General features: G+C 43.1%; 1 protein-coding gene across 3 annotated transcripts in view; it reads right to left on the bottom strand.

The window, feature by feature from the left end:
- Positions 1 to 10,964: 10,964 nt before the first annotated feature.
- The window catches only part of buc (bucky ball), a 77,398-nt gene continuing 61,041 nt past the window's right edge, over positions 10,965 to 27,321 (bottom strand). For all 3 annotated transcript variants that reach the window (XM_073070471.1, XM_073070385.1, XM_073070314.1), the window contains exons 6-7: positions 11,500 to 11,610; positions 10,965 to 11,238 (exon numbers count right to left, since the gene is read on the bottom strand). In XM_073070471.1, the coding sequence (XP_072926572.1) occupies positions 11,108 to 11,238; positions 11,500 to 11,610 (242 nt within the window). In that variant the 3' untranslated portion in view covers positions 10,965 to 11,107. The remainder of the gene's footprint in view (positions 11,239 to 11,499; positions 11,611 to 27,321) is intronic.

Genomic DNA, 27,321 nt, shown 5'->3' with positions numbered 1-27,321 from the left:
GGTAAAACTCCTCTGTACCCTTTCCAATGCTTCTACATTCTTCCTATAGTGAGGCGACCAGAACTGGACACAGTACTCCAAGTGTGGCCTAACCAGAGTTTTATAGAGCTGCATTATTACCTTGTGACTCTTAAACTCTATCCCTCAACTTATGAAAGCTAACACCCCATAAGCTTTCTTAACTACCCTATCTACCTGTGAGGCAACTTTCAGGGATCTGTGGACATGTACCCCCAGATCCCTTTGCTCCTCCACACTACCAAGAATCCTGCCATTTACTTTGTACTCTGCCTTGGAGTTTGTCCTTCCAAAGTGTACCACCTCACACTTCTCCGGGTTGAACTCCATCTGTCACTTCTCAGCCCACTTCTGCATCCTATCAATGTTTGTCTAGCAATTTTTCCTTTGTAATAACAATGGTAGTCACTCCTGCTCCCTGACACACACGGACCCCTGGAGTCCACTGTATAGTAAATAGGACCAGGAATTGGGTCTGAATTTTACTTGCTCGCTGTGGTTTTTACTATGGATTGTTTTGAGCAAAACAGTAGGATGAATCCTCAACATAGATGATACTGAGACTGAAGGCCTTGAGTGAGAAGGAGATACTGGATAGCTACAGCTGTTTTCCCTGGGAGGGAGGAAAGCAGAGGCTATAAAATTATTAGAGGCCAAGATCAGATGGAACAGGCTAGGGGGTCTAAATCTAGAGTATATTGGTTTAAGGTAACAAAGCGAAGGTAGTGGTCATGTGGAATGAGTCCCCAATTGAAATGTTAGGAAGTGCATACAATGATAACATAAAGACAGTTATGTTTGGAGGGATATGGACCAAACACAGGCAATTGGGAATAGTTCAGATCGGAAACTTTGTCGGCATTGATAAGTTGGGCCAGAAGGGTGGTATCAATCCTGTATAACTCAATTTTCCAGTCTGCAGAGAAGACTTGATAGTTAGGAGAGTGGACGGCAGATTCTATGGCTGTGAAAGAGATGCAGTGATGCTGTGTTGCCTCCCAGGTACAAGGTCTCAGAATATTCAAGGGGGTGAATATTCAGCCAGAGATTGTGGTTGACATTGATAGCAATGATACAGCTAGAAAGGGGGAAAAGGTTCTGCACAGGGAGTATAGGGATTTAGAAATATACCATGGTTGTTATGGACTTCATAAAATCAGTTGTAGATGAGTGTATCCCCATAAAAACATTCAGAGTCTTCCCCAATCAAAAGCCCTGGATCAACCATGAGATCCACAATATGCTGATGGCAGATCAGAGGTATTCAAGTCTGGTGAACAAGAAAGTTACAAGAGCTCAAGGTAAAGTCTACAGAAAGCCATCTCATGGCTTAACTTGAATCAATGAAGGATACTCCACATTTGTGGCAGGGCTTGAATACAATCACCTCCTATAAAGTTGAATCAAGCAACATAAATGACAAACATGAGAAAATCTGCAGATGCTGGAAATTCAAGCAACACACACAAAATGCTGGTGGAACACAGCAGGCCAGGCAGCATCTATAGGGAGAAGCACTGTCGACGTTTCGGGCTGAGACCCTTCATCAGAACTAATTGAAAGAAGAGATACGAAGAGATTTGAAAGTGGGAGGGGGAAGGGGAGATCCGAAATGATAGGAGAAGACAGAAGGGGGAGGGATGAAGCTAAAAGCTGGAAAGTTGATTGGCAAAAGGTACACAGAGCTGGAGAAGGGTAAGGATCATGGGACGGGAGGCTTAGGGAGAAAGAAAGGGGGAGGGGAGCACCAGAGGAAGATGGAGAGCAGGCAGGGAGTGATAGTGAGAGGGACAGAGAGAGAAAAACAAGGGAAAAATGGATAAATAAATAAGGGATAGGGAAGGGGGGGGGCATTAATGGAAGTTAGAGAAATCAATGTTCATGCCAGCAGGTTGGAGGCTACCCAGACGGAATATAAGGTGTTGTTCCTCCAACCTGAGTGTGGCTTCACCTTGACAGTAGATTGATATGTCATTGATTGACATATCAGAATGGGAATGGGATGTGGAATTAAAATGTGTGGCCACTGGAAGATCCTGCTTTCTCTGGCGGACAGAGCGTAAGTGTTCAGCGAAACGGTCTCCCAGTCTGCATCGGGTCGCACCAATATGTAGAAGGCCACACCGGGAGCACCGGACGCAGCTCACCAATATATTGAAGGCCATACCGGGAGCACTTGACACATAGGTGACAACAAGGCTTTGCTTCCAGATTAGGTCTCTACCTTCTGTGCTCACTTTGATCATCAAAACAGAGGAAACATCATGAACTCTCACAGCCCCCGATGATCCTGTGATTTCAATCTGAGGTTGATGTGTGAGCAGCCTGCAGGAGGATGAAACCACATGGCCCAGATGGGGTACCCAGTCGACTATGAAAAACCTGTACTGATTAACTGGTTGGAGTGTTCACTGAGATCTTTAGTCTCGTGCTTCAGCAGTCTTAGCTACCCAACCGCTTCAAGCAGGATTCAATTATACTGGTGTTTAAGAGGAATATGGCAACTTGCCACAATAATTTAGCAGATGAATGTGTGGCTGAGGAATTGGTGCATTGGGATCTCTAAGAAATGCATGACCTGTACAAAAGGGACGAGTTACACCTGAACCTGAGGGGGACCAGTATCATTGTGGGCAGGTTTGCTGGAGCTGTTCCAGAGAGTTTAAACTAATTTGGCAGGGGGATGGAAACCAGAGTGATAAGGCTGAGCATGGAATAGCTGATTTACAACCAGAAGCTGTGCGTAGTAAGACTGCTACCAAGAGGGGCTGATGATAGGGCTAAATTACAGTCAATGGGATGAGCTGCAATGTAAAAGGCAGACAAAAATAAAAAATGGTGTTATATTTGAATGCATACAATATATGGAATAAAGTAGATGAAGGCTGCAGAAAAGGAGGAAGTCATGAATGGATTGTCTACTGAGTCATTGTGGGTGGAAGTCAGAAACAGGAAGGGGGCAATAATTCTACTGGGTGTTTTTTATAGAACCCCCAATTGTAACAGAAACATCAAGGAGCAGGTAAGGAGGCAGATTCTGGAATGATGCAATAATAATGGGGTTCTTGTGATGATTGATTTTAACTTTCCTAATATTGACTGGCAAATCCTTAGAGCAGGGGGTTTAGATAGGGAAGTATTTGTTAGGTGTATTCAGGAAGGTTTCCTGATGCAATATGTAGATACACCAACCAGAGGAGAGGCTGTACTTGAGAATTGGTATTGAGAAATGAACCTGGTCAGGTGTCAGATCTCTCAGTGGGAGAGTATTTTGGAGGTAGTGATTACAGCTCTATCTCCCTTACCATAGCATTGAAGAGGGATAGGAGCAGAAAATTTTGGAAAACATTTAAAAGTTTGTTAAAGATACAACCACTGTTGGTAGAATCTCAGGTGGTGATGAGAGGGCATACAGGAGTGAGATATGCCAACTAGTGGAGTGGTGCCACAGCAACAACCTGGCACTCAACATCAGTAAGATGAAAGAGCTGATTGTGGACTTCAGGAAGGCTAAGACGAAGGAACACATACCAATCCTCATAGAGGGATCAGAAGTGGAGAGAATGAGCAGTTTCAGGTTCCTGGGTGTCAAGATCTCTGAGGATCTAACCTGGTCCCAACATATCAATGTATTTATAAAGAAGGCAAGACAGCGGCTACAAAGTACTGTAACCAGGATATCTTTCGGAAGTAGTGTCTCAGAGATGCAGGGTCTATTATTAAGGATCTCCAGCACTGTCAGATCAAGGCCTTGCCTTGCTACTGGTACCATGTAGTCCAGTACTACCTGTCTCGGGTCGGGTTGTTGGCGACTCAACCGACACACCTCCTGGTGCACTTTGGTTAACCAGGGAGGAGGGTGTGTAGGCACCCAGCAGGACTAAAAACAAAACCTGTCAAAGGGCAGATGAACTCCTTGTGAGACAACGGCCAACTACTATCTGTGTGAGGAGTGGCGCGCCACACAGTCTTTCATTTCGTACCTTGTAAGGCATTGCCCGACACCGGCCCCCTAGGCCTGAGTCGACATACTAGTAGTAGTAGCATTCCCTTTTCTCACTATTGCCATCAGGTAGGAGATACGGAAGCTTGAAGGCACACACTCATCGATTCAAGAACAGCTTCTTCCCCTCCACCATCCAATTCTAATGCTATCCCACTTTTTAAGAAAGGAGGGAGAGAGAAAACAGGAAATTATAGACCAGTTAGCCTGACATCAGTAGTGGGGAAGATGCTGGAGTCAATTATAAAAGGTGAAATAGTGGCACATTTGGATAGCAGTAACAGGATCGGTCCGATTCAGCATGGATTTACAAAGGGGAAATCATGCTTGACTAATCTTCTGGAATTTTTTGAGGATGTAACTATGAAAATGGACAAGGGAGAGCCAGTGGATGTAGTGTACCTGGACTTTCAGAAAGCCTTTGATATAAGCTCCCACATAGAAGATTAGTGGGCAAAATTAGAGCACATGGTATTGGGGATAGGGTACTAACATGGATAGAAAATTGGTTGGCAGACAGAAAACAAAGAGTAGGGATTAACGGATCTTCTTCAGAATGCGGACAGAAACTAGTGGGGTACTGCAAGGCTCTGTGCTGGGACCTCAGCTATTTACAATATACATTAATGGTTTAGATGAAGGGATTAAAAGTAACATTAGCAAATTTGCAGATGACACAAAGCTGGGTGGCAGTGTGAAATATGAGGAGGATGTTGGGAGAATGCAGGGTGACTTGGACAGGTTGGGTAAGTGGGCAGATGCAGTTTAACATGGATAAATGTGAGGTTATCCACTTTGGTAACAAGAACAGGAAGGCAGATTACTATCTGAATGGTGTCAGGTTAGAAAAAGGGGAAGTACAACGAGATCTAGGTGTTCTTGCACATCAGTCACTGAAAGTAAGCATGCAGGTACAGCAGGCAGTGAAGAAAGCTAATGGCATGTTGGCCTTCATAACAAAGGGAGTTGAGTATAGGAGCAAAGAGGTCCTTCTGTAGTTGTACAGAGCCCTAGTGAGACCACACCTGGAGTACTGTGTTCAGTTTTGGTCTCCAAATTTGAGGAAGGACATTTTTGCTATTGAGGGAGTGCAGCATAGGTACATGAGGTTAATTCCCGGGATTGCGGGACTGTCATATGTTGAAAGACTGGAGCGGCTGGGTTTGTATACATTGGAATTTAGAAGGATGAGAGGGGATCTGATTGCAACATATAAGATTATGAAGGGATTGGACACACTAGAGGCAGGAAACATGTTCCCGATGTTGGGTGAGTCCAGAACCAGAGGCCACAGTTTAAGAATAAGGGGTAGGCTATTTATAACCATATAACAATCACAGCACGGAAACAGGCCATTCCGGCCCTCCTAGTCCATGCCGAACTCTTAATCTCACCTAGTCCCACCTACCCGCACTCAGCCCATAACCCTCCACTCCTTTCCTGTCCATATACCTATCCAATTTTACCTTAAATGACACAACTGAACTGGCCTCTACTACTTCTACAGGAAGCTCATTCCACACAGCTATCACTCTCTGAGTAAAGAAATACCCCCTCGTGTTTCCCTTAAACTTTTGCCCCCTAACTCTCAAATCATGTCCTCTCGTTTGAATCTCCCCTACTCTCAATGGAAACAGCCTATTCACGTCAACTCTATCTATCCCTCTCAACATTTTAAATACCTCGATCAAATCCCCCCTCAACCTTCTACGCTCCAATGAATAGAGACCTAACTTGTTCAACCTTTCTCTGTAACTTAAGTGCTGAAACCCAGGTAACATCCTAGTAAATCGTCTCTGCACTCTCTCTAATTTATTGATATCTTTCCTATAATTCGGTGACCAGAACTGTACACAATATTCCAAATTTGGCCTTACCAATGCCTTGTACAATTTTAACATTACATCCCAACTTCTGTACTCAATGCTCTGATTTATAAAGGCCAGCGTTCCAAAAGCCTTCTTCACCACCCTATCCATATGAGACTCCACCTTCAGGGAACTATGCACTGTTATTCCTAGATCTCTCTGTTCCACTGCATTCCTCAATGCCCTACCATTTACCCTGTATGTTCTATTTGGATTATTCCTGCCAAAATGTAGAACCTCACACTTCTCAGCATTAAACTCCATCTGCCAACGTTCAGCCCATTCTTCTAACCGGCATAAATCTCCCTGCAAGCTTTGAAAACCCACCTCATTATCCACAACACCTCCTACCTTAGTATCATCAGCATACTTACTAATCCAATTTACCACCCCATCATCCAGATCATTTATGTATATTACAAACAACATTGGGCCCAAAACAGATCCCTGAGGCACCCCGCTAGTCACCGGCCTCCATCCCGATAAACAATTATCCACCACTACTCTCTGGCATCTCCCATCTAGCCACTGTTGAATCCATTTTATTACTCCAGCATTAATACCTAACGACTGAACCTTCTTAACTAACCTTCCATGTGGAACTTTGTCAAAGGCCTTGCTGAAGTCCATATAGACTACATCCACTGCCTTACCCTCATCAACATTCTTCGTAACTACTTCAAAAAATTCAATAAGGTTTGTCAAACATGACCTTCCACGCACAAATCCATGCTGGCTACTCCTAATCAGATCCTGTCCAGCCAGATAATTATAAATACTATCTCTAAGAATACTTTCCATTAATTTACCCACCACTGATGTCAAACTGACAGGTCTATAATTGCCAGGCTTACTTCTAGAACCCTTTTTGAACAATGGAACCACATGAGCAATACGCCAATCCTCCGGCACAATCCCCGTTTCTAATGACATCGGAAAGATCTCCGTCAGAGCTCCTGCTATCTCGACACAAACTTCCCTCAAGGTCCTGGGGAATATCCGGTCAGGACCCGGAGATTTATCCACTTTTAAATTTCTTAAAAGCGCCAGTACTTCCACCTCTTTAATTGTCATAGGTTCCATAACTTCCTTACTTGTTTCCCACACCTTACACCATTCAATATCCTTCTCCTTAGTGAATACCGAAGAGAAGAAATCGTTCAAAATCTCTCCCATCTCCCTCGGCTCCACACATAGCTGACCAACCTGATTCTCTAAGGGACCAATTTTATCCCTCACTATCCTCTTGCTTTTAATATAACTGTAGAAGCCTTTTGGATTTACTTCCACCTTATTTGCCAAACCAAACTCGTAACTTCTTTTAGCTTTTCTAATCTCTTTCTTAAGTTTCCTTTTACATTCTTTATATTCCTCGAGCAATTCCTTTACTCCATGCTGCCTATATCTATTGTAGACATCCCTCTTTTTTCGAACCAAGTTTCTAATATCCCTTGAAAACCATGGCGCTTTCAAACCTTTAACCTTTCCTTTCAACCGAACAGGAACAAAAAGATTCTGTACCCTCATAATTTCACCCTTAAATGACCTCCATTTCTCTATTACATCCTTCCCATAAAACAACTTGACCCAATCCACTCTCTCTAAATCCCTGCGCATCTCCTCAAAGTTAGCCTTTCTCCAATCAAAAATCTCAACTCTAGGTCCAGTCCTGTCCTTCTCCATAATTACATTGAAGCTAATGCTATTGTGATCACTGGACCTGAAGTGCTCCCCAACACAGAGTTCAGGAAAAACTTTTTCACCCAGAGAGTTGTGGATCTATGGAATGCTCTGCCTCAGAAGGCAGTGGAGGCCAATTCTCTGGATGCTTTCAAGAAAGAGTTAGATAGCGCTCTTAAAGATAGCGAAGTCAAGGAATATGGGGAAAAGGCAGGAACGGGGTACTGATTGTGGATGATCAGCCATGATCACATTGAATGACTGTGCTGGCTTGAAGGGCCAAATGGCCTACTCCTGCACCTATTGTCTATTCCAAAATGGACATTAAATCTTTGGACACTACCTCACTTTTTCTTTAAATATACAGTATTTCTGTTTTTGCAGGTTTTTTTTAATCTCTTCAAAATATGTAATTGATTTACTTATTTATTATTTTATTTTATTTATTATTTCTTTTCTCTGCTAGAGAATGTATAGCACTGAACTGCTGCTGCTAAGGTAACAAATTTCACACTACATGCCAGTGATTATAAACCTGATTCTGAATTGGGCTAAGGGGAAATGTTAGGCAGGAACTTGGGTACATAAATTGGGAGCAGATATTCTCAGGGAAATGCATGGCAGAAATGTGACAAATGTTCATTGAGACACATAAAGTTTGATGGGATAAAAGAACCATGGGATATAAAGGATGTAGAAAATCTAGTTAAGAAGAAAAGCTTACGAAAAGTTTAAGAAATTAGGTACTGTTAGAGCTCTAGAACAGTGGTCCCCAACCACCAGGCCGCAAAGCACTCATATCACTTCATACCGCCAAATCATATCGTTTCCTCGTGGCCCGGTAGCATATGCTTTGCGGCCCGGTGGTTGGGGACCACTGCTCTAGAACATTACAAGGGTGCCAGGAAGGAGCTCAAGAATGATATTAGGAGAGAGAGATAGGGCCATGAAAAGGCCTTGGTGAGCAGGATTAAGGAAAATCCCCAAGGTATTCTCCAAGTATTTGAAGAGCAAGAGAGTGAGCCATGTGACAATAGGACCAATCAGGAGTGAAAGTGGAAACATGTGCATGGAGCTGAAGGAGGTAACTGAGGTACTTAATGAATTCTTTGCTTCAGTTTTCACCAGTGAAGAGCACCTTGGCAATTGTCGGGATGACTTAAAGTGGACTGAAATGCCTGAGTGTATGGACTTCAAGACAGAGGATATACTGGAGCCTTTGAAAGGTATTAAGTATGAATAGCTGCCAGGACCAAATGAGATATGCCCCAGGCTACTGTGAGAAGCAAGGGAAGAGATTGCAGAGCCTCTGGCGATGATCTTTGCATCATCTATAGGGACAGGAGTACCACTAGAGGATTGGAAGTTTACAAACATTGCTCCCTTGTTCAAGAAAGGAGTAGATATAACCCAGGAAGTTATAGACTAGCGAGTCTGACTTCAGTGGTAGGCAAATTGTTGCAGATCTGAGAAGCAGGATTTATGAGCATTTGGAGAGACAATCTGATTAGGGATAGTCAGCATGGCCTTGTCAAGGGCAGGTTATGCCTTACAAACCTAATTGAATTATTTGAAGATATAACAAAACACATTAAGGGAGAGCAGTAGGTGTAGTGTATATGGATTTCAGTAAGACATTTAATAAAGTTTCCTATGTAAGGCTCATTCAGAAAGTAATGAGGCATGGGATCCAAGGAGACCTTGCTTTGTGGATCCAGAATTGGCTTGCCCACAGAAGGCAAAGGGTGGTTGTGGATGGTTCGTATTCTGCATAGTGGACGATGACCAGTGGTGTTCCACAGGGATCTGTTCTGGGACCACTCTTCTGTGATTTTTATAAATGACCTGGATGAGGAAGTAGAAGGGTGGGTTAGTAAGTTTGATAATACAAAAGTGGGATTGTTGTGAATAGTCTGGAGAGTTGTCAGAGGTTATAGTGCAACATCAGTAGGATGCAGAACTAGGCTGAGAAATGGTAAATGGAGTTCAACCCATACAAGTGTGAAATGGTTCATTTCCATAGGTCATAATTGAAGACAGAATATAATATTAATGGCAAGATAGTGTGGAAGATCAGCAAGATCTTGGGGCCCATATCCAAAGGACACTCAAAGCTGCTGTGCAAATTGACAGTGTTGGTCTTCATCAACCATGGGATTGAGTTCAAGAGCCATGAGATAATGTTACAGCTGTACAAGACCTTAGTTAGATCCCACTTAGAGCACTTTGTTCAGTTCTGGTCACCTCATTGCAGGAAGGATGTGGGTGCTTGATGCACCATCAATAACTCACTCTGAGACGTAAGAAGCGAGATATCGGCTTTTATTGACTGGAAAAATGAACAACACTACATCCTGGAGAATGAGGCCGGGCTCAGGCCTCAATCGCCTTTATACAGGGGTCTGTGGGAGGAGCCACAGAAGCAGTCAGCAGGGGTCTGTGGGAGGAGCCACAGGAGCTGTCAGCAGGGGTCTGTGGGAGGAGCCACAGGAGCAGTCCAGACAGGTATATGTAGTTCACCACAGTGCTATATAGAGAGTAGAGGAGATTTACAAGGAGAGTATGAGAGTAGGTTGAGTGTACTTGACCTTTTCTCTTTGGAGCGATGGAGGATGAGAGGTTTACAAGATGATGAGAATCATTGATCATGTAGATAGAGGCTTTTCTCCCCTAGGGCTGAAATAGCTAACATGAGGGGGCATATTTTTAAGGTGCTTGGAAGTAGGTACAAAGGGGATGTCAGGGGTAAGGTTATCACACAGAGTGGTGGGTGCATGGAATGGGCTGCCAGTGGCAGTTGTGGAAGCAGATATGATAGTCTCTTTTTTTAAAAAAAACCCTTCGATAGGTAAATAGAGCTTAGAAATATAAAGGGCAAGGCAGTAGGGAAATTCTAGGCAGCTTTGAGATGGTTACATGGTCAGCACAACATTGTGAACTGAAGGCCCTGTAATGGGGTGTAGATTTTAAGCTTCTGTGTAACTTAAGGCATAGTTACAGATCGGCATGTATGATGTTGTGGAGATCACTGAAGCATGGCTGAAAGAGTATGGTAGCTGGGAGCTTAATCACCCAAGGATATACATTGTATCAAAATGACTGGCAGATAGGATGGGGTGGCTCCATTTTTAAAAAGGAAATCAAATTATTAGAAAGCTGACATAGGATCAAAAGGTGGAGAACTGTTGTGGGTAGAGCTAAGGAACTGCAAGGGTAAAAAGACCCTGATGTGAGTTGTATACAGACCCCCAAACAGTAGGAGGATGAGGCCTACAAATTACAATGGGGGATGGAAAATGCATGCCAAAAGTGCAATTTTACAATAGTCATGGGGGATTTCAATATGCAGGTAATTTTGGAAAAATCAAGTTGTTGCTGGATCCCAAGAGATGGAAACTGTTTCTGTGACGCAAGATTCTATAAACTCAGATTTACACATTTTAATTTTGAATATAAAATTTTAAAGGCTAGAAATGTAATACAGAACAACCAGGACAGTATGTACTGCTTTTGCACCAGTTTATTTGTAAGTGTTTCATCACTCCACATTGTGAAGACATTTCCAATAATTGGAGTATTTTTTAATTGTATCCGAGTGCTGTTTGTTGACCTGGTATAAAGGTGCAACCTTTTTGGCACTTTTAGTCCTCCCTCTCCTCAGTACATTTCCTAAAATACAAGGAAAGAAAGTCAAGGTCCAAAGTGTTAAACATTATAGTTCAGCATTTTCACTAAGATTCAGCTTTTTTTTTTTTTTTTTAAAAAAGTTTCCAATGATGGGTTGAAGTAATTGATATGTCAAGGTATTTGTACTTTGACAAGTACTTGGGCACATTCTCAATTACAAAATCACTTGGTATATCAAATCATGATCATTATCCCCTTGAATTGTGACACTTGCACATTTAATGGTAGGTCACTAGTGATCACCTTGAAGTCCGTGTAAATCTGATAAATCCCAGAAATCCATTTCATCCAGTTTCGGAGCAGCTCTCTTCCGAGGGACTGATTTGCAGCTGGACTTGACTTCTTCCATTTTCTCTGTGCAGAAATAAAATACATCAATGTACAACTTCAACTGTCACCTGCATGATGCTAAATGGGCACTACTTAAAATAGAAGTATGGTGAACTCACATGCTGTGTCATTGTTTAATTAACTATCCCAAGTTACAAAGTTAGAGCACAGAAAAAGGCCTTTTGCCCAACTGAATCATACTGATCAAGAAACCCATCCAATCTACTTCTATTTGCAGTCAACAATTTAGGAACAGCTTCTGCCATCAGATTACCAAATGGTCTATGAACATCACCTCATATTTTGCTCTTTGTATCATTTATATTTTTGTATACAGTTTTATGTATTACAGTCCAATACTGCCACAAAACAAATTTCACATCATATGTCAGTGATAATAAACCCATTTCTAAACCTCTCCTATCAAAAAAAAGTGGCAGTTTTTAAAAATAAAAGAACACTGGTGTGGCACAGAGTTCCAGGATTTTAACCAAAAATTAAGTCATTATTATTACCTTGTCAAAAGTCAAACGCAGATCCCAGAGGTAGAGCCACAGTCAACTTTGTGCAAGTTCAGATTTAGAGTTGCAAGGTGTAAATGAGTGAAGGCACCCAATTGTAATAAATTAAATGTGTCATGACATGCAACACACACAAAATGCTGGTGGAACACAGCAGGCCAGGCAGCAGCTATAGGAAGAAGCACTGTCAACCTTTCGGGCCGAGACCCTTCCCTCAACAGTGCTTCTTCCTATAGATGCTGCCTGGCCTGCTGCGTTCCACCAGCATTTTGTGTGTGCTGCTTGAATTTCCAGCATCTGCAGATTTCCTCGTGTTAATGACATACTGTTTTAAGGGGAAAAGCATGAACTGAGGATAGAATTCTTTGATACTTCATTAAAGTCTCCCTAAGTTTTAGGAGCAGAATTAGGCCATTTGGTCCATCAAGTTAACATGTTCTATGTGTCTGCTCCTTCTTTTCAACATGGCTGATCCATTTTCCTTTCTGAGCCCCAGTCTCCTGCCTTCTCCCCATATCCCTTCATACCCTGACTAATCAAGATCCATCAACCTCTGCCTTAAATATACCCTACGACTTTGCCTCCACAGCCACCTGTGGCAACAAATTCCAGATTCACCACTCTTTAGCTGAAAAAATTCCTCCTTATCTCCATTCTAAATGGAGATTGCTCTATTCTGAGGTTGTGCCCTCTGGTCTTTGACTCTCCCACCACGGAAACACCCTCTCCAGAACCACTATCAAGGGCTTGTACTATTTGGCATGTTTCAATTACCGGTAGTTCACTCCCTCCCCCCAATTCTTCTGAATCCCAGTGAGTTGAGGCACAGCTATCAAGCACTCCTCATATGATGCCCCTTCCATTTCCAGAATCAATTTTGTGAATCTTTGAATCCTTCAGTTTTCTCAGCATATATTCAATCTCCTTTCATTCTCCTATGCTACAGGAATAAAGTCTTCCAGTAAGATGGCAACACGTTTGGACACAGCGACTTCTTGGGGGCCAACCAAAGGTGTTTTTATCTGTTTAACAGATCATTATGATTGCAAGACAATGCTGGGCATTAAGAACTTCAGGTATTGCAGGTCTACCCCATCAGTGAACTGCTCATTGGCAGAAGAGCTGGTCAGTGTGAACCCTGTTACTGCCTACTACAAAATTGCATTGAAGTCGGTGTGCGAATCCAGTGGATCATCTAACAGCAATAGGTTATCCTGGATAGCTTGCTTGTGATCGTAAGACCCTGTTGCACATTCGTAATGTAAGATGCTGCAAGTCCATTCCCCTTGGTTTATTGGTGAGACACAGAGGAGCTGCATGGCCTTGCTTGTAGTGAGGACTAGGCCTCACTGTAGGCTTGCTTATTGCTGCAGTCCAAGAAAGGTGATTCCAGAGACTGCAAGGTGGCATCCATATTGTTTAGGGGGTGGGGGAGGAAGATGGGAGGGGTGCTGACCACTCCCATCAGTACTACCATCCAGTGTTTGATCAGTGAAATGACAAGCTGGTTTGCATACATGCAGACTGCCAAGAACTGTTTGCTCTGAATAATGTCATGCACCATCAATTTACAGGATATGTTGCTTGGACTTGGAATATATGTGACTGTTTACTTGCTATCTTTTGTGCTGTGTATGACTTTTTGTACTGTGTTTTATACTTTACCCCCAGTGGAACACTTTCATTCAGCTATATTCATGGGTATTCATGTATGGCTGAATGATAATTAAACCTGAACTAAAGTCCTACCTTATTCAACCTTTCCCTATATAACACAAAATGCTGGAGGAAAGCAGGTCAGGACTGGAGTAGCGAGTCTGGGAGAGGACATGGCCGAACAGTCAGAGGGTGGCAGAGATCATGGGGGTGCAGTGGAGGAGCAGTGACAGGGTCCCACTGCACTCCCATCAGTCCTGAAGTGTCTTAGCCTGAAACTGACTGATTATTTATATAGATGCTGCCTGAACTGCTGAGTTCCTCCAGCATTTTGCGTGTGTTGCTCTGAATTTCCAGCATTTGCAGAATCTCATTCAAATTTACTCTACAACTCAGGTCCCAAGTCCCAGCATCACCCTTGTCAATGATATCAAAAAGTTGAAGGGCCGAAGGAATTATAAATGGGGAGCAGCGACAGAGGGTTTCACTGAACTCCCGTTGAAGAGAAGATTTAAACTTCTTCAGTGTAGGCATCACTGGCAGAGGCTTCGCAGTAGTGAATTTAAAGAGCAAACACGAGAAAATCTGCAGATGCTGGAAATTCAAACAAAACACACAAAATGCTGGTGGAACACAGCAAGCCAGGCAGCATCTATAAGGAGAAGCACTGTCGACGTTTCAGGCCGAGACCCTTCATCAGGACTAACTGAAAGGAAAGATAGTAAGAGATTTGAAAGTAGTGGGGGGGGGGGGAATGTGAAATGATATCAAAAAGTTGAAGGGCCCCTTCCCCCTCTACTTTCAAATCTCTTACTATCTATCCTTTCAGTTAGTCCTGACGAAGGGTCTCAGCCCGAAACGTCGACAGTGCTTCTCCTTATATAGATGCTGCCTGGCCTGCTGTGTTCCACCAGCATTTTGTGTGTGTTGTTTGAATTTCCAGCATCTGCAGGTTTTCTCGTGTTTGCTCCTTGTCAATATTCTGTTCTATAAATTTTCTGCTATTCTGCAAAATGCCAAGGCCAGCTGTGAAAGAAGAGACTGAACAACCAAAAGACCCAACCACAAACCAGAGCCACCATCTACTCTTTCCAATACTGCACCAGGATATGGATCCCAGATTGGCTTCTACAGCCACCTGAGTGCCCATTAATAGCAACACCTGAGGAGAACATCATACTCAAGTGATCGCACTACCAAAGTTTAAAAATCAATAAATCAAGTTTCACATCACAAGAAAGTGATAAACTTGTTTCTGATCAGAGTCAATAGAGCCAACTGAGGACCAGCACTGCAACTTTGGCAATATAGTTTCAAATACTAAAAGATGCCAAAATGATGTCAAGTTTCAAACCAGGTTTAGCACCTACATCTAGGAAGGGCCACCAGAGACTACTCCCATTTGGATAAGCAGGGTAGAAATTATGTTCATGCTTTTGGATTTCTCAAGTGCTTTCAATACCATACTGCCCTCATTGCTGGGGGGAAACCTCTGTTCAATGCAAGTTGCACTTCCCAACTACCTGACTGGCAGACCACAATTTGTGCAGCTTCAGAACTATGTGCCAGAGTTCACTATAGGCAGCACTGGAGCCCCAGAGGGGACTGTATTGGCTCACTTCCTGTTCATCTCAGACTTTAGGTACAACACAAAATCATGTCATTTGTAGAAATTCTCCAAGTCAGCAACAATTGTGTGTATAAAAGGAGGACAGAAGGATGAATACAGGGCCCTGGTGGAGGTCTTTATCAAATAAGGTTCTGAACTTAAAGAAGGGTAACTTTGAAGGTATGAGACGTGAATTAGCTAAGATAGACTGGCAAATGATACTTAAAGGGTTGATGGTGGATATGCAATGGCAAGCATTTAAAGATCGTATAGATGAACTATAACAATTGTTCATCCCAGTTTGGCAAAAGAATAAACCAGGGAAGGTAGTGCACCCATAGCTGACAAGGGAAATTAGGGATAGTATCAAAGAAGAAACATATAAATTAGCAAAAAAAAAAGCAGCACACCTGAGGACTGGGAGAAATTCAGAGACCAGCAGAGGAGGACAAAGGGCTTAATTAGGAAAGGGAAAAAAGATTATGAGAGAAAGCTAGCAGGGAACATAAAAACTGACTGTAAAAGCTTTTATAGATATGTGAAAAGAAAAAGATTGGTCAAGACAAATGTAGGTCCCTTACAGTCAGAAACAGGTGAATTGATCATAGTGAACAAAGACATGGCAGACCAATTGAATAACTACTTTAGTTCTGTCTTCACTGAGGACGACATAAATAATCTTCCGGAAATAATAAGGGACCAAGGTTCTAGTGAGATGGAGGAACTGAGGGAAATACATGTTAGTAGGGAAGTGGTGTTAGGTAAATTGAAGGGATTAAAGGCAGATAAATCCCCAGGGCCAGATGGTCTGCATCCCAGAGTGCTTAAGGAAGTAGCCCAAGAAATAGTGGATGCGTTAGTGATAATTTTTCAAAACTCCTTAAATTCTGGATTAGTTCCTGAGGATTGGAGGGTGGCTAATGTAACCCCACTTTAAAAAAGGAGGGAGAGGAAAACCGGGGAATTATAGACCGGTTAGTCTGACATCGATGGTGGGGAAAATGCTAGAGTTGGTTATCAAAGATGTGATAACAGCACATTTGGAAAGAGGTGAAATCATCGGACAAAGTCAGCATGGATTTGTGAAAGGAAAATCATGTCTGACGAATCTTACAGAATTTTTTGAAGATGTAACTAGTAGAGTGGATAGGGGAGAGCCAGTGGATGTGGTATATTTAGATTTTCAAAAGGCTTTTGACAAGGTCCCACACAGGAGATTAGTGTGCAAACTTAAAGCACACGGTATTGGGGTTATGGTATTGATATGGATAGAGAATTAGTTGGCAGACAGGAAGCAAAGTGTGGGAGTAAACAGGACCTTTTCAGAATGGCAGGCAGTGACTAGTGGGGTACCGCAAGGCTCAGTGCTGGGACCCCAGTTGTTTACAATATATGTTAATGATTTAGACGAGGGAATTAAATGCAGCATCTGCAAGTTTGTGGATGATACGAAGCTGGGTGGCGGTGTTAGCTGTGAGGAGGATGCAGGGTGACTTGGATAGGTTAGGTGAGTGGGCAATTTCATGGCAGATGCAATTTAATGTGGATAAATGTGAGGTTATCCACTTTGGTTGCAAGAACAGGAAAACAAATTATTATCTGAATGGTGGCCGAATAGGAAAAGGGGAGGTGCAACGAGACCTGGGTATCATTGTACACCAGTCATTGAAGGTGGGCATGCAGGTACAGCAGGTGGTGAAAAAGGCAAATGGTATGTTGGCATTCATAGCAAAAGGATTTGAGTACAGGAGCAGGGAGGTTCTACTGCAGTTGTACAAGGCCTTGGTGAGACCGCACCTAGAGTATTGTGTGCAGTTTTGGTCCCCTAATCTGAGGAAAGACATTCTTGCCATAGAGGGAGTACAAAGAAGGTTCACCAGATTGATTCCTGGGATGGCAGGACTTTCATATGAAGAAAGACTGGATCGACTGCAAAGCCATCAATTCCATTATCTAAATCATTTACAAACTGAAAAGTATCAGTCCCGATGCTAACCCCTGAGAAACATCACCAGACACTGGCAGCCAACCAGAAAAGGGAATCTTTATTCCAACTTGCTGCCTCCTGCCTGTGAGCCATTCTGCTATCCATGCCAGTATCTTTCCTGTAACGCCATAGGATTTTATTTTAAGCATTGTCATGTGTGGCACCTTATCAAATGCCTTCTGAAAATCCAAGTAAATGACATCCACCATTACTCCTTTGTCCACCCTATTTGTTACTTCCTCAAAGAACTAACTGATTTGTCAGGCAAGATTCCCCTTTAGAGAAACCATGCTGCCTTTGACTTATTTTATCATCAGTCTCCAAGTACCCCAAAACTTAATTTCTAATAATGGACTCAAATACTCACCCAACCACAGAAGGTTGGGCTAATTTCCTTTCTTTTACCTTCCTCCCTTCTTAAAAAGGAGTGACATTTGCAATTTTCCAGTTCTCCAGAACCATGTTAGAATCAAGTGATTCATGAAAGATCATAACCAATGCATCGCTTCAGCAACCTCTCAGGCCTCTGGGATGTAGTTCTTCTGGTCCAGGTGACTTATCCACCTTAAAACCATTTAGTTTGCCTAGTTCTTTTTCTTTTGTAATAGCAATGACGCTCACACCTGCTCCCTGACACTCAGGGACCTCTGGCACATCACTAGTGTCTTCCACAAAGACAAAAGCAAAGTACCCATTAAGTTCATCTGCTTTTTCTCTCCCACAATACTACCTCACCAGGATCATTTTCCAATGGTCCAATATCAACTTTCACCTCTCTTTTAGTCTTTATATAACTGAAAAACCTTTTGGTATCCTGCTTTATATAATTGGCTAGTCTGCCCTCATTTCATCTTTTCCCTTCTTATGGCTTTAGTTGCCTTTTGTTGGATTTTTAACAATTCTAAATCATCCAATTTCCCACTTTTGCTCTATTATATGCCCTTTCCTTGGCTTTTATACAGTCCTTAATTTCCCCCATCAGCCACAGTTGCTTACCCCTACCAATTAAGAAATACTTGTGTGGGGAATATCTATCCTGTGCCTTGTGAACTATCCCCAGGAAATTCAGCCACCTCTGCTCTACTGTCATCCTCACGAGTATCCTCCTTCAGTCCACCTGGGCAAGCTCGTGTCTCTGTAATTCCCCTTATTCCATTGCGCTACTGATACATGTGACTTCTGCTTCTCCCTTTCAAATTGCAGTATAAATTCAATCATTACGATCATTGCCTCCTAAGAGTTCCTTTTCATTTAAGCTTCCTTACAAAATCTGGATTACAGAAACCCAATCTAAGATAGCTCTTTCCCGAGTAGGCTTAAGCACAAGCTGCTCTAAAAAGCCGCCTCATAGCTATTCAACAAATTCCCTCTCGTGATCTGACACCAACCTGATATTCCCAATCCCCTTGCATACTGAAGGCACCAATTACAATTGTGCCATTACCTTTAGTACATGCCTTTTCCGGCTCCCTTTGCAATCTCAACCCCCATTTTGGCTACTATTTGAAAGCCTACAATTCCCATAACTTTTCTTAAAAACCCCTAGTTTCTGAACTCTACCCACAAAGATTCAACATTCTCTGACCCTATGTCACCTCTTTCTAAAGATGCAATTCCATCTCTTACCAACAGAACCACACCACTGCCTTCCCTTCCTGCTTGTCCATTTGATATACCCTTTGATGTTCAGCTCCCAACTATGATCTTCTCAGCCACAACTCAGTGATGCCCACATCATACTGATCAATCTCTATTCGCATCACGTTCCTCCACCTCATTCTGAATACTACCTGTATTTCAATACACCACATTCAGTCCTGCATTCTTCACCCTTTTGAATTTTGCCTTTTAGTACCATGCCCCACCGCCATATTGGTTTAAACCACTCCCAACAGCTCTAGTAAAACTGCCCACAAGAAAATTGGTCCTCCTCTGCTTCAAGTGCAACCCATCCCTTTTTAGATAGATAGATAGATACTTTATTCATCCCCATGGGGAAATTCAACTTTTTTCCAATGTCCCATACACTTGTTGTAGCAAAACTAATTACATACAATACTTAACTCAGTTAAAAATAAGATATGCATCTAAATCACTATCTCAAAAAGCATTAATAATAGCTTTTAAAAAGTTCTTAAGTCCTGGTGGTAGAATTGTAAAGCCTAATGGCATTGGGAAGTATTGACCTCTTCATCCTCTCTGAGGAGCATTGCATCGATAGTAACCTGTCGCTGAAACTGCTTCTCTGTCTCTGGATGGTGCTATGTAGAGGATGTTCAGAGTTATCCATAATTGACCGTAGCCTACTCAGCGCCCTTCGCTCAGCTACCGATGTTAAACTCTCCAGTCCTTTGCCCACAACAGAGCCCGCCTTCCTTACCAGCTTATTAAGACGTGAGGCGTCCCTCTTCTTAATGCTTCCTCCCCAACACGCCACCACAAAGAAGAGGGTGCTCTCCACAACTGACCTATAGAACATCTTCAGCATCTCACTACAGACATTGAATGACGCCAACCTTCTAAGGAAGTACAGTCGACTCTGTGCCTTCCTGCACAAGGCATCTGTGTTGGCAGTCCAGTCTAGCTTCTCATCTAACTGTACTCCCAGATACTTGTAGGTCTTAACCTGCTCCACACATTCTCCATTAATGATCACTGGCTCCATATGAGGCCTAGATCTCCTAAAGTCCACCACCATCTCCTTTGTCTTGGTGATATTGGTCACACCTACCCCAGAAGAGGTCCCAATTATCCAGAAATCTGAATCCCTGCCCCCTGCTCCAATGCTTCTGCCACATTTATCTGCCACCTCATTCTATTCCTATCCTCACTGTTACGTGGCCTAGTCAGCAATCCCAAGATTACTACCCTCGAGGTCCTGCTTCTCAACTTCCTTCCTAACTCCCTGTATTTTTTTTTTTTTAAAAAAGGACCTCCTTTTTCTACCCATGTCATTGGCATCAATGTAACATTACTGTCTGCTTACTCTCCCTTTACAGGATATTGTGGATGCGTTCAGAAACATCGCCGACCCCAGCACCTGGGAGGCAAACTACCTCCGTGTTTCCTTTTTGCATCCACAGAATCACCGATCTGTCCCTTTGACTATAGAGTCCCTTATTACTGTTGCTATCCCTCTTCAGTTCCTTCTCTTTTGAGCCACTGGGCCAGACTCAGTGCCAGAGGCACAGCTGTTGTTGTTTCCCCCAGGTAAGTTGTCCTTCTCTCCACCCCCACCAATAGTACTCAAAATGTGAAGGGAGACTACCACAGGAGTGGTAGCCCTCTGCTATCTGATGTTTTCCATTTCTTCTCTTGACAGTCACCCATTTATCTGTCTCTAGTAGCCTGAGGGTGACTACCTCCCTGCAACTCCTGTCTATCACCTCCTCACATCCCCTAACACTCCACTTGAGAGGAGCACCAACATAGAGCCTGTGCACAAGGGCCAAAGTCACCTCTACTTCCTGAAAAGACTGGTGTCCTTTGGAGAATGCAGGCCTCTCCTTCACATACTTTACCAGTCTGTTGTTGCCAGTACAATCTTCTATGCGATGGTGTGGTGGGGCAATGGCATCAACTCAGTGATGCCAACACATTCAATAAACTGATTAGAAAGGCTGGGTCTGTTATAGGGGGCTGTGTTACAGCAAAGGACCCTCCAGAAAACCCTGGCAATTTAGGTCATTTCTCACCATCTGCCCTACCACCTTGGCGAAACAGAGGAGCACCATCAGTAATAGATAAAGATAACTGTACTACTTCAAAGAGCACTATACAAGGTCATTCTTACCCTATTAAGCTGTGTAATAATTCAACATATAGTTGATGACACCCTCCCATTAAATGTATTACCTCTGATTAATCTGTTTAGCTGTTTAACATACCCTGTGCAATACAACCATTACTTCTTAACTGGACAGTGCACCCATTACTGCATAATATTATGGAAATTCTTGCACTACCATATTATCAGTGTGAACTTGGAAATCTTGTGCATCTTATTTTAAGTTTACTTATATTTTTCACTCTTTCTTACTTCTCTTCTAATATTTGTCTATCTGTGCATTTGTAATGCTACTGTGACATGAATTTCTTTGGGGATCAATAAAGTATCTATTCAAAGTGCAGTTAAAGTGCTAATACACACTTGCTGGTATAGCATGGTGTCAAATATTTGACCCAACATCCTCTCCAAACAGCTGCAAACACCAACAAAACTGAATTTTGAGTCCATCATTAAATTATATTAAACTTTCAGGAGAAAACAGAAACATAGAAAACCTACAGCACAATACAGGCCCTTCAGCACATAAAGTTGTGCGGAACATGTCCCTAGCTTAGAAACTACTAGGCTTACCCATAGCCCTCTATTTTTTTAAGCTCCAGGCACCATTCCAAAAGTCTCTTAAAAAGACCCTATCATATCTGCCTCCATCACCGTTGCCAGCAGCCCATTCCACGCACTCACCACTGAGTAGACCATAAGACAAAGAACATTCGGCCCATTGAGTCTGCTCCACCATTTTATCATGAGCTGATCCATTCTCCCATTTATTCCCACTCCCCTGCTTTCTCACCATAACCTTTGATTCCCTGACTACTCAGATACCTATCAAACTCTGCCTTAAATACACCCAATGACTTGACCTCCACTGCCACCTGTGGCAACAAATTCTACGGATTCACCACCCTCTGGCTAAAAAAAATTCTTCGCATCTCTGTTCTGAATGGGCACCCTTCAATCCTCAAGTCATGCCCTCTCATACTAGACTTTCCCACCACGGGAAGCAACTTTGCCACATCCACTCTGTCCATGCCTTTCAACTTTCGAAATGTTTCTACGAGGTCCCCCCCTCATCCTTCTAAACTCCGAGTACAGTCCAAGAGCGTTCAAACGTTCCTCATATGTTAACCCTTTCATTCCTGGAATCATTCTAGTGAGTCTTCTCTGAACCCTCTCCAATGTCAGCACATCCTTTCTTAAATAAGGAGCCCAAACTGCATACAGTACTCCAAGTGAGGTCTTAACAGTGCCTTGTAGAGCCTCAACATCACATCCCTACTCCAATACTCTATTCCTCTAGAAATGAATGCCAACATTGCATTCGCCTTCTTCACCACTGACTCAACCTGGAGGTTAACCTTAAGGGTATCCTGCACGAGGACTCCCAAGTTCCGTTGCATCTCAGAACTTTGAATTCTCTCCCAATTTAAATAATAGTCTGCCCGTTTATTCCTTCCACCAAAGTGCATGACCATACACTCTCCAACATTGCATTTCATTTGCCACTTCTTTGCCTATTCCACCAATCTATCCAAGTCTCTCTGCAGACTGTTTCCTCAGCACTACTGGCCCCTCCACCTATCTTTGTTTCAACAGCAAACTTAGCCACAAAGCCATCTATTCCATAATCCAAATCATTGATATACAACGTAAAAAGCAGCCCCAACACGGACTCCTGTGGAACACCACTGGTAACCGGCAGCCAACCAGAATGGGATCCCTTTATTCCCACTCTGTTTCCTGCGAATCAGCCAACTTTCTATCCACGTAAGTAACTGTCCCGTAATTCCATGGGCTCTCATCTTGTTTAGCAGCCTCATGTGCAGCACTTTGTCAAAGGTTTTCTGAAAATCCAAAGATAATATCCACTGCATCTCCCTTGTCTAGCCTACTTGTAATTTCCTCAAAAAAAAAAAATCGCAATCGATTTGTCAGGCAGGATTTTCCTTTAAGCAAACCATGCTGAGTTCTGCCTGTCTTGTCATTTGCCTCCAGGTACTCTGTAACCTCATCCTTGATGATCAACTCCAACAACTTCCCAACCACCAATGTCAAGCTAGCACGTCTATAATTTCCTTTCTGCTTCCTTGCCCCCTTCTTAAATAGCAGAGTGACATTTGCAATCTTCCAGTCCTCCGGAACCATGACAATCTATTGACTTTTGAAAGATCATTGCTAATGCCTCCGCAATCTCCACTGCTACTTCCTTCAGAACACGAGGCTGCATTCCATCTGGTCCGGGAGATTTATCTACCCTTAGACTCTTCAGCTTCCCAAGTACTTTCTCTGTCGTAATTGTGACTGTGCACACTTCTCTTCCCTGACACCCTTGAGTGTCTGGTATACTGCTGATGTCTTCCTCAGTGAAGACTGATGCAAAAATACTCATTCAGCTCCTCCGCCATCTCCTTACCTCCTGTTACAATTTCTCCAGCATCATATTCTATCGGTCCTATATCTACCCTCACCGGTCTTTTACTCTTTATATACTTGAAAAACTTTTAGTATCCTCTTTGATTATTATTTGCTAGCTTCCTTTCATAGTTAAACATAGAATAGTACAGCACATTGCAGGCCCTTCAGCCCACAATGTTGTGCCAACCCTCAAACCCTGCCTCACATATAACCCCTCACCTTAAATTCCTCCATATACCTGCCTAGTAGTCTCTTAAACTTCACTAGTGTATCTGCTTCCACCACTGACTCAGGCATTGCATTCCACGCACCAACCACTCTGAGTGAAAAACCTTCCTCTAATATTCCCCTTGAACTTCCCTCCCCTTACCTTAAAGCCATGTCCTCTTGTACTGAGCAGTGGTGCCCTGGGGAAGAGGCGCTGGCTGTCCACTCTGTCTATTCCTCTTAATATCTTGTACACCTCTATCATGTCTCCTCTCATCCTCCTCCTCTCCAAAAAGTAAAGCCCTAGCTCCCTTAATCTCTGATCATAATCCACACTCTCTAAACCAGGCAGCATCCTGGTAAATCTCCTCTGTACCCTTTCCAATGCTTCCACATCCTTCCTATACTGAGGCAACCAGAACTGGACACAGTACTCCAAATGTGGCCTAAATAGAGTTTTATAGAGCTGCATCAGTACATCGCGTCTCTTAAACTCTATCCCTCGACTTATGAAAGCTAACACCCCATAAGCTTTCTTAACTACCCTATCTACCTGTGAGGCAACTTTCAGGGATCTGTGGACATGTACCCCCAGATCTATCTGCTCCTCCACACTCCCAAGTATCCTGCCATTTACTTTGTACTCTGCCTTGGAGTTTGTCCTTCCAAAGTGTACCACCTCACACTTCTCCAGGTTGAACTCCATCTGCCACTTCTCAGCTCACTTCTGCACCCTATCAATGTCTCTCTGCAATCTTCGACAATCCTCTACACTATCTACAATACCACCAACCTTTGTGTCATCTGCAAACTTGCCAACCCACCCTTCTACCCCCACATCCAAGTCGTTAATAAAAATCACAAAAAGTAGAGGTCCCAGAACAGATCCTTGTGGGACACCACTAATCACAACCCTCCAATCTGAATGTACTCCCTCCACCACGACCCTCTGCCTTCTGCAGGCAAGCCAATTCTGAATCCACCTGGCCAAACTTCCCTGGATCCCATGCCTTCTGACTTTCTGAAGAAGCCTACCGTGTGGAACCTTATCAAATGCCTTACTAAAATCCATGTAGATCACATCCACTGCACTACCCTCATCTATTCTCTTTCTCAAATTTCAGCGTGAACTCAATCATGTTATGATCACTGCCTCCCAAGGTTTCCTTTACCTCAATCTCTCTAATCACCTCTGGTTCATTACACAATACCCAATCCAGTACAAGCAATCCCCTAGTGGGCTTAACAACAAGCTGTACTGAAAAGCCATCTCGTAGACATTCTACAAATTCTCTCTTGAGATCCAGTGCCGACCTGATTTTCCCAATCCACTCGCATGTTAAAATCCCCCACAATTATCATAACACTGCCCTTCCGGCAAGCGTTTCCTGTTGTAATTTGTAGTCCACATTACTGCAGCTGTTAGGAGGCCTGTATATAACTGCCATCAGGGTCCTTTTACCCCTGCAATTTCTTAGCTCAACCCATAAAGATTCTGCACCTTCTAATCCTATGTCACCTCTTTCTAAAGACTTAATATTATTTCTTACCAATAAAGACACGCCACCCCCTCTGCCTACCTGCCTATCCTTCCAATACACCATGTATCCTTGGACATTCAGCTCCCAGGGACGTGCATCTTTTAGCCACATATCAGTGATGGCCACAATATCATACCTGCCAATCTGTAGCTGTATGACAAGATCATCCACCTTATTCCTTAGGCTGTGTGCATTTAAATATAACAGATTAAGTCCAGTATTTGGTATCTTTTGCTATGATTGCACTGCAACTTTACTGCACTGCATCTCATCCCAATGGCTGCAAATTTGCCCCATCACCTGCCTGTCCTCCCTGACATCTTTACTGCTCACTATCTTAGATTTATTTCTGTTTTCCCCCTCCTCTGCTCTATCATTCCGGTTCCCATCCCCCTGCCAAATTAGTTTAAACCCTCCCTAACAGCTCTATTAAACCTTCCCGCCAGGATATTGGTCCCCTTTGGGTTCATGTGTAACCCATCCTTTTTGAACAGGTCATAATTCACCTAGAAGCGATCCCAATGATCGAAGAATCTGAAGCCCTGCCCCCGTCTCTCAGCCACACATTCATCTGCCTGATCCTTCTATTATTGCCCTCACTAGCTCGTGGCACAGGTAACAATCCTGAGATTACTACCCTGGAGGTCCTGCTTCTCAGCTTCCTTCCTTACTCCTGGAAATCTCTCTTCAGGACCTCCTCCCTTTTCCCATCTATGTCATTGGTACCAACATGTACCAAGACAGCTGGCTGCTCGCCCTCTCCCTTCAGAATATTCTGGACCCAATCCGAGACATCCTGTACCCTGGAACCTGGGGGGCAGCACACCATGCGGGTATCTGTGTCAGGCTCACAGAATCTCCTTGTCTGTTCCCCTGACTATGGAATCCCCTATGACTACCGCATTCCTTTTCTCCCTCCTTCCTTCCTGCAAAACAGCACCAGGCTCAGTGCCAGAGACCCGATTTCCATGGCCATCCCGTCAGGTCATCCCCCTCAACAGCATCCAAAACGATAAACTGCCTGGGGTACATCGCATTTGGTCCCAGTTACTTATCCAACTTGAGGCTTTCCAAAAGCTCCAGCACATCCTCTTTCTTAAAATCTACATGCTCAAGCTTTTCAGTCTGCTGCAAGTCATCACTACAATCACCAAGATCCTTTTCCATAGTGAATACTGAAGTATTCATTAAGTACCCTTGCTATTTCCTCCAGTTCCATACACTTTCCCACCGTCACACTTGATAGGTCTTACTCTTTCACGTCTTATCCTCTTGCTCTTCACATACTTGTAGAAGGCCTTGGGTTTTTCCTTAATCCTGCCCACCAAGGCCTTCTCTTGATCCCTTCTGGCTCTCCTAATTTCCTCAAGCTCCTTCTAGTTAGCCTTGTAATCTTCTAGATCTCTAACATTACCTAGTTCTCTGAAGCTTTTGTAAGCTTTTCTTTTCTTCTTGACTAGATTTATTATAGCCTTTGTACACCACTGTTCCTGTACCCTACCATAACTTCCCTGTCTCACTGGAATGTACCTATACAGAACTCTACATAAATATCCCCTGAATATTTGCCACATTTCTTCCATACTTTTCCCTGAGAACATCTGTTCTCAATTTAAGCTTCCCAGTTCCTGCCTGATAGCCTCATAATTCCCCTTACTCTGATTAAATGCTTTTCTAGCTTGTCTGTTCCTATCTCTTTCCAATGCCATTGTAAAGGAGATAGAATTATGATCACTATCTCCAAAATGCTCTCCCACTGAGAGATCTGACACCTGACCAGGCTCATTTCCCAATACCAAATCAAGTACAGCCTCTCGTAGGCCTATCTACATATTGTGTCAAGAAACCTTCCTGAACACTCATAACAAACTCCACCCCATCTAAACCCCTTGCTCTAGGGAGATGCCAATCGATATTTGGGAAATTAACATCTCTCATCTCGACAACTCTGTTATTATTACACTTTTCCAGGATCTGTTACCCTGTCTGCTCCTCGATATCCATGTTACTCT

This window comes from Hemitrygon akajei, chromosome 1 (assembly GCF_048418815.1).
Source record: "Hemitrygon akajei chromosome 1, sHemAka1.3, whole genome shotgun sequence".
NCBI lineage: Eukaryota > Metazoa > Chordata > Chondrichthyes > Myliobatiformes > Dasyatidae > Hemitrygon > Hemitrygon akajei.
This window is presented reverse-complemented; position numbering and strand designations above follow the sequence as displayed.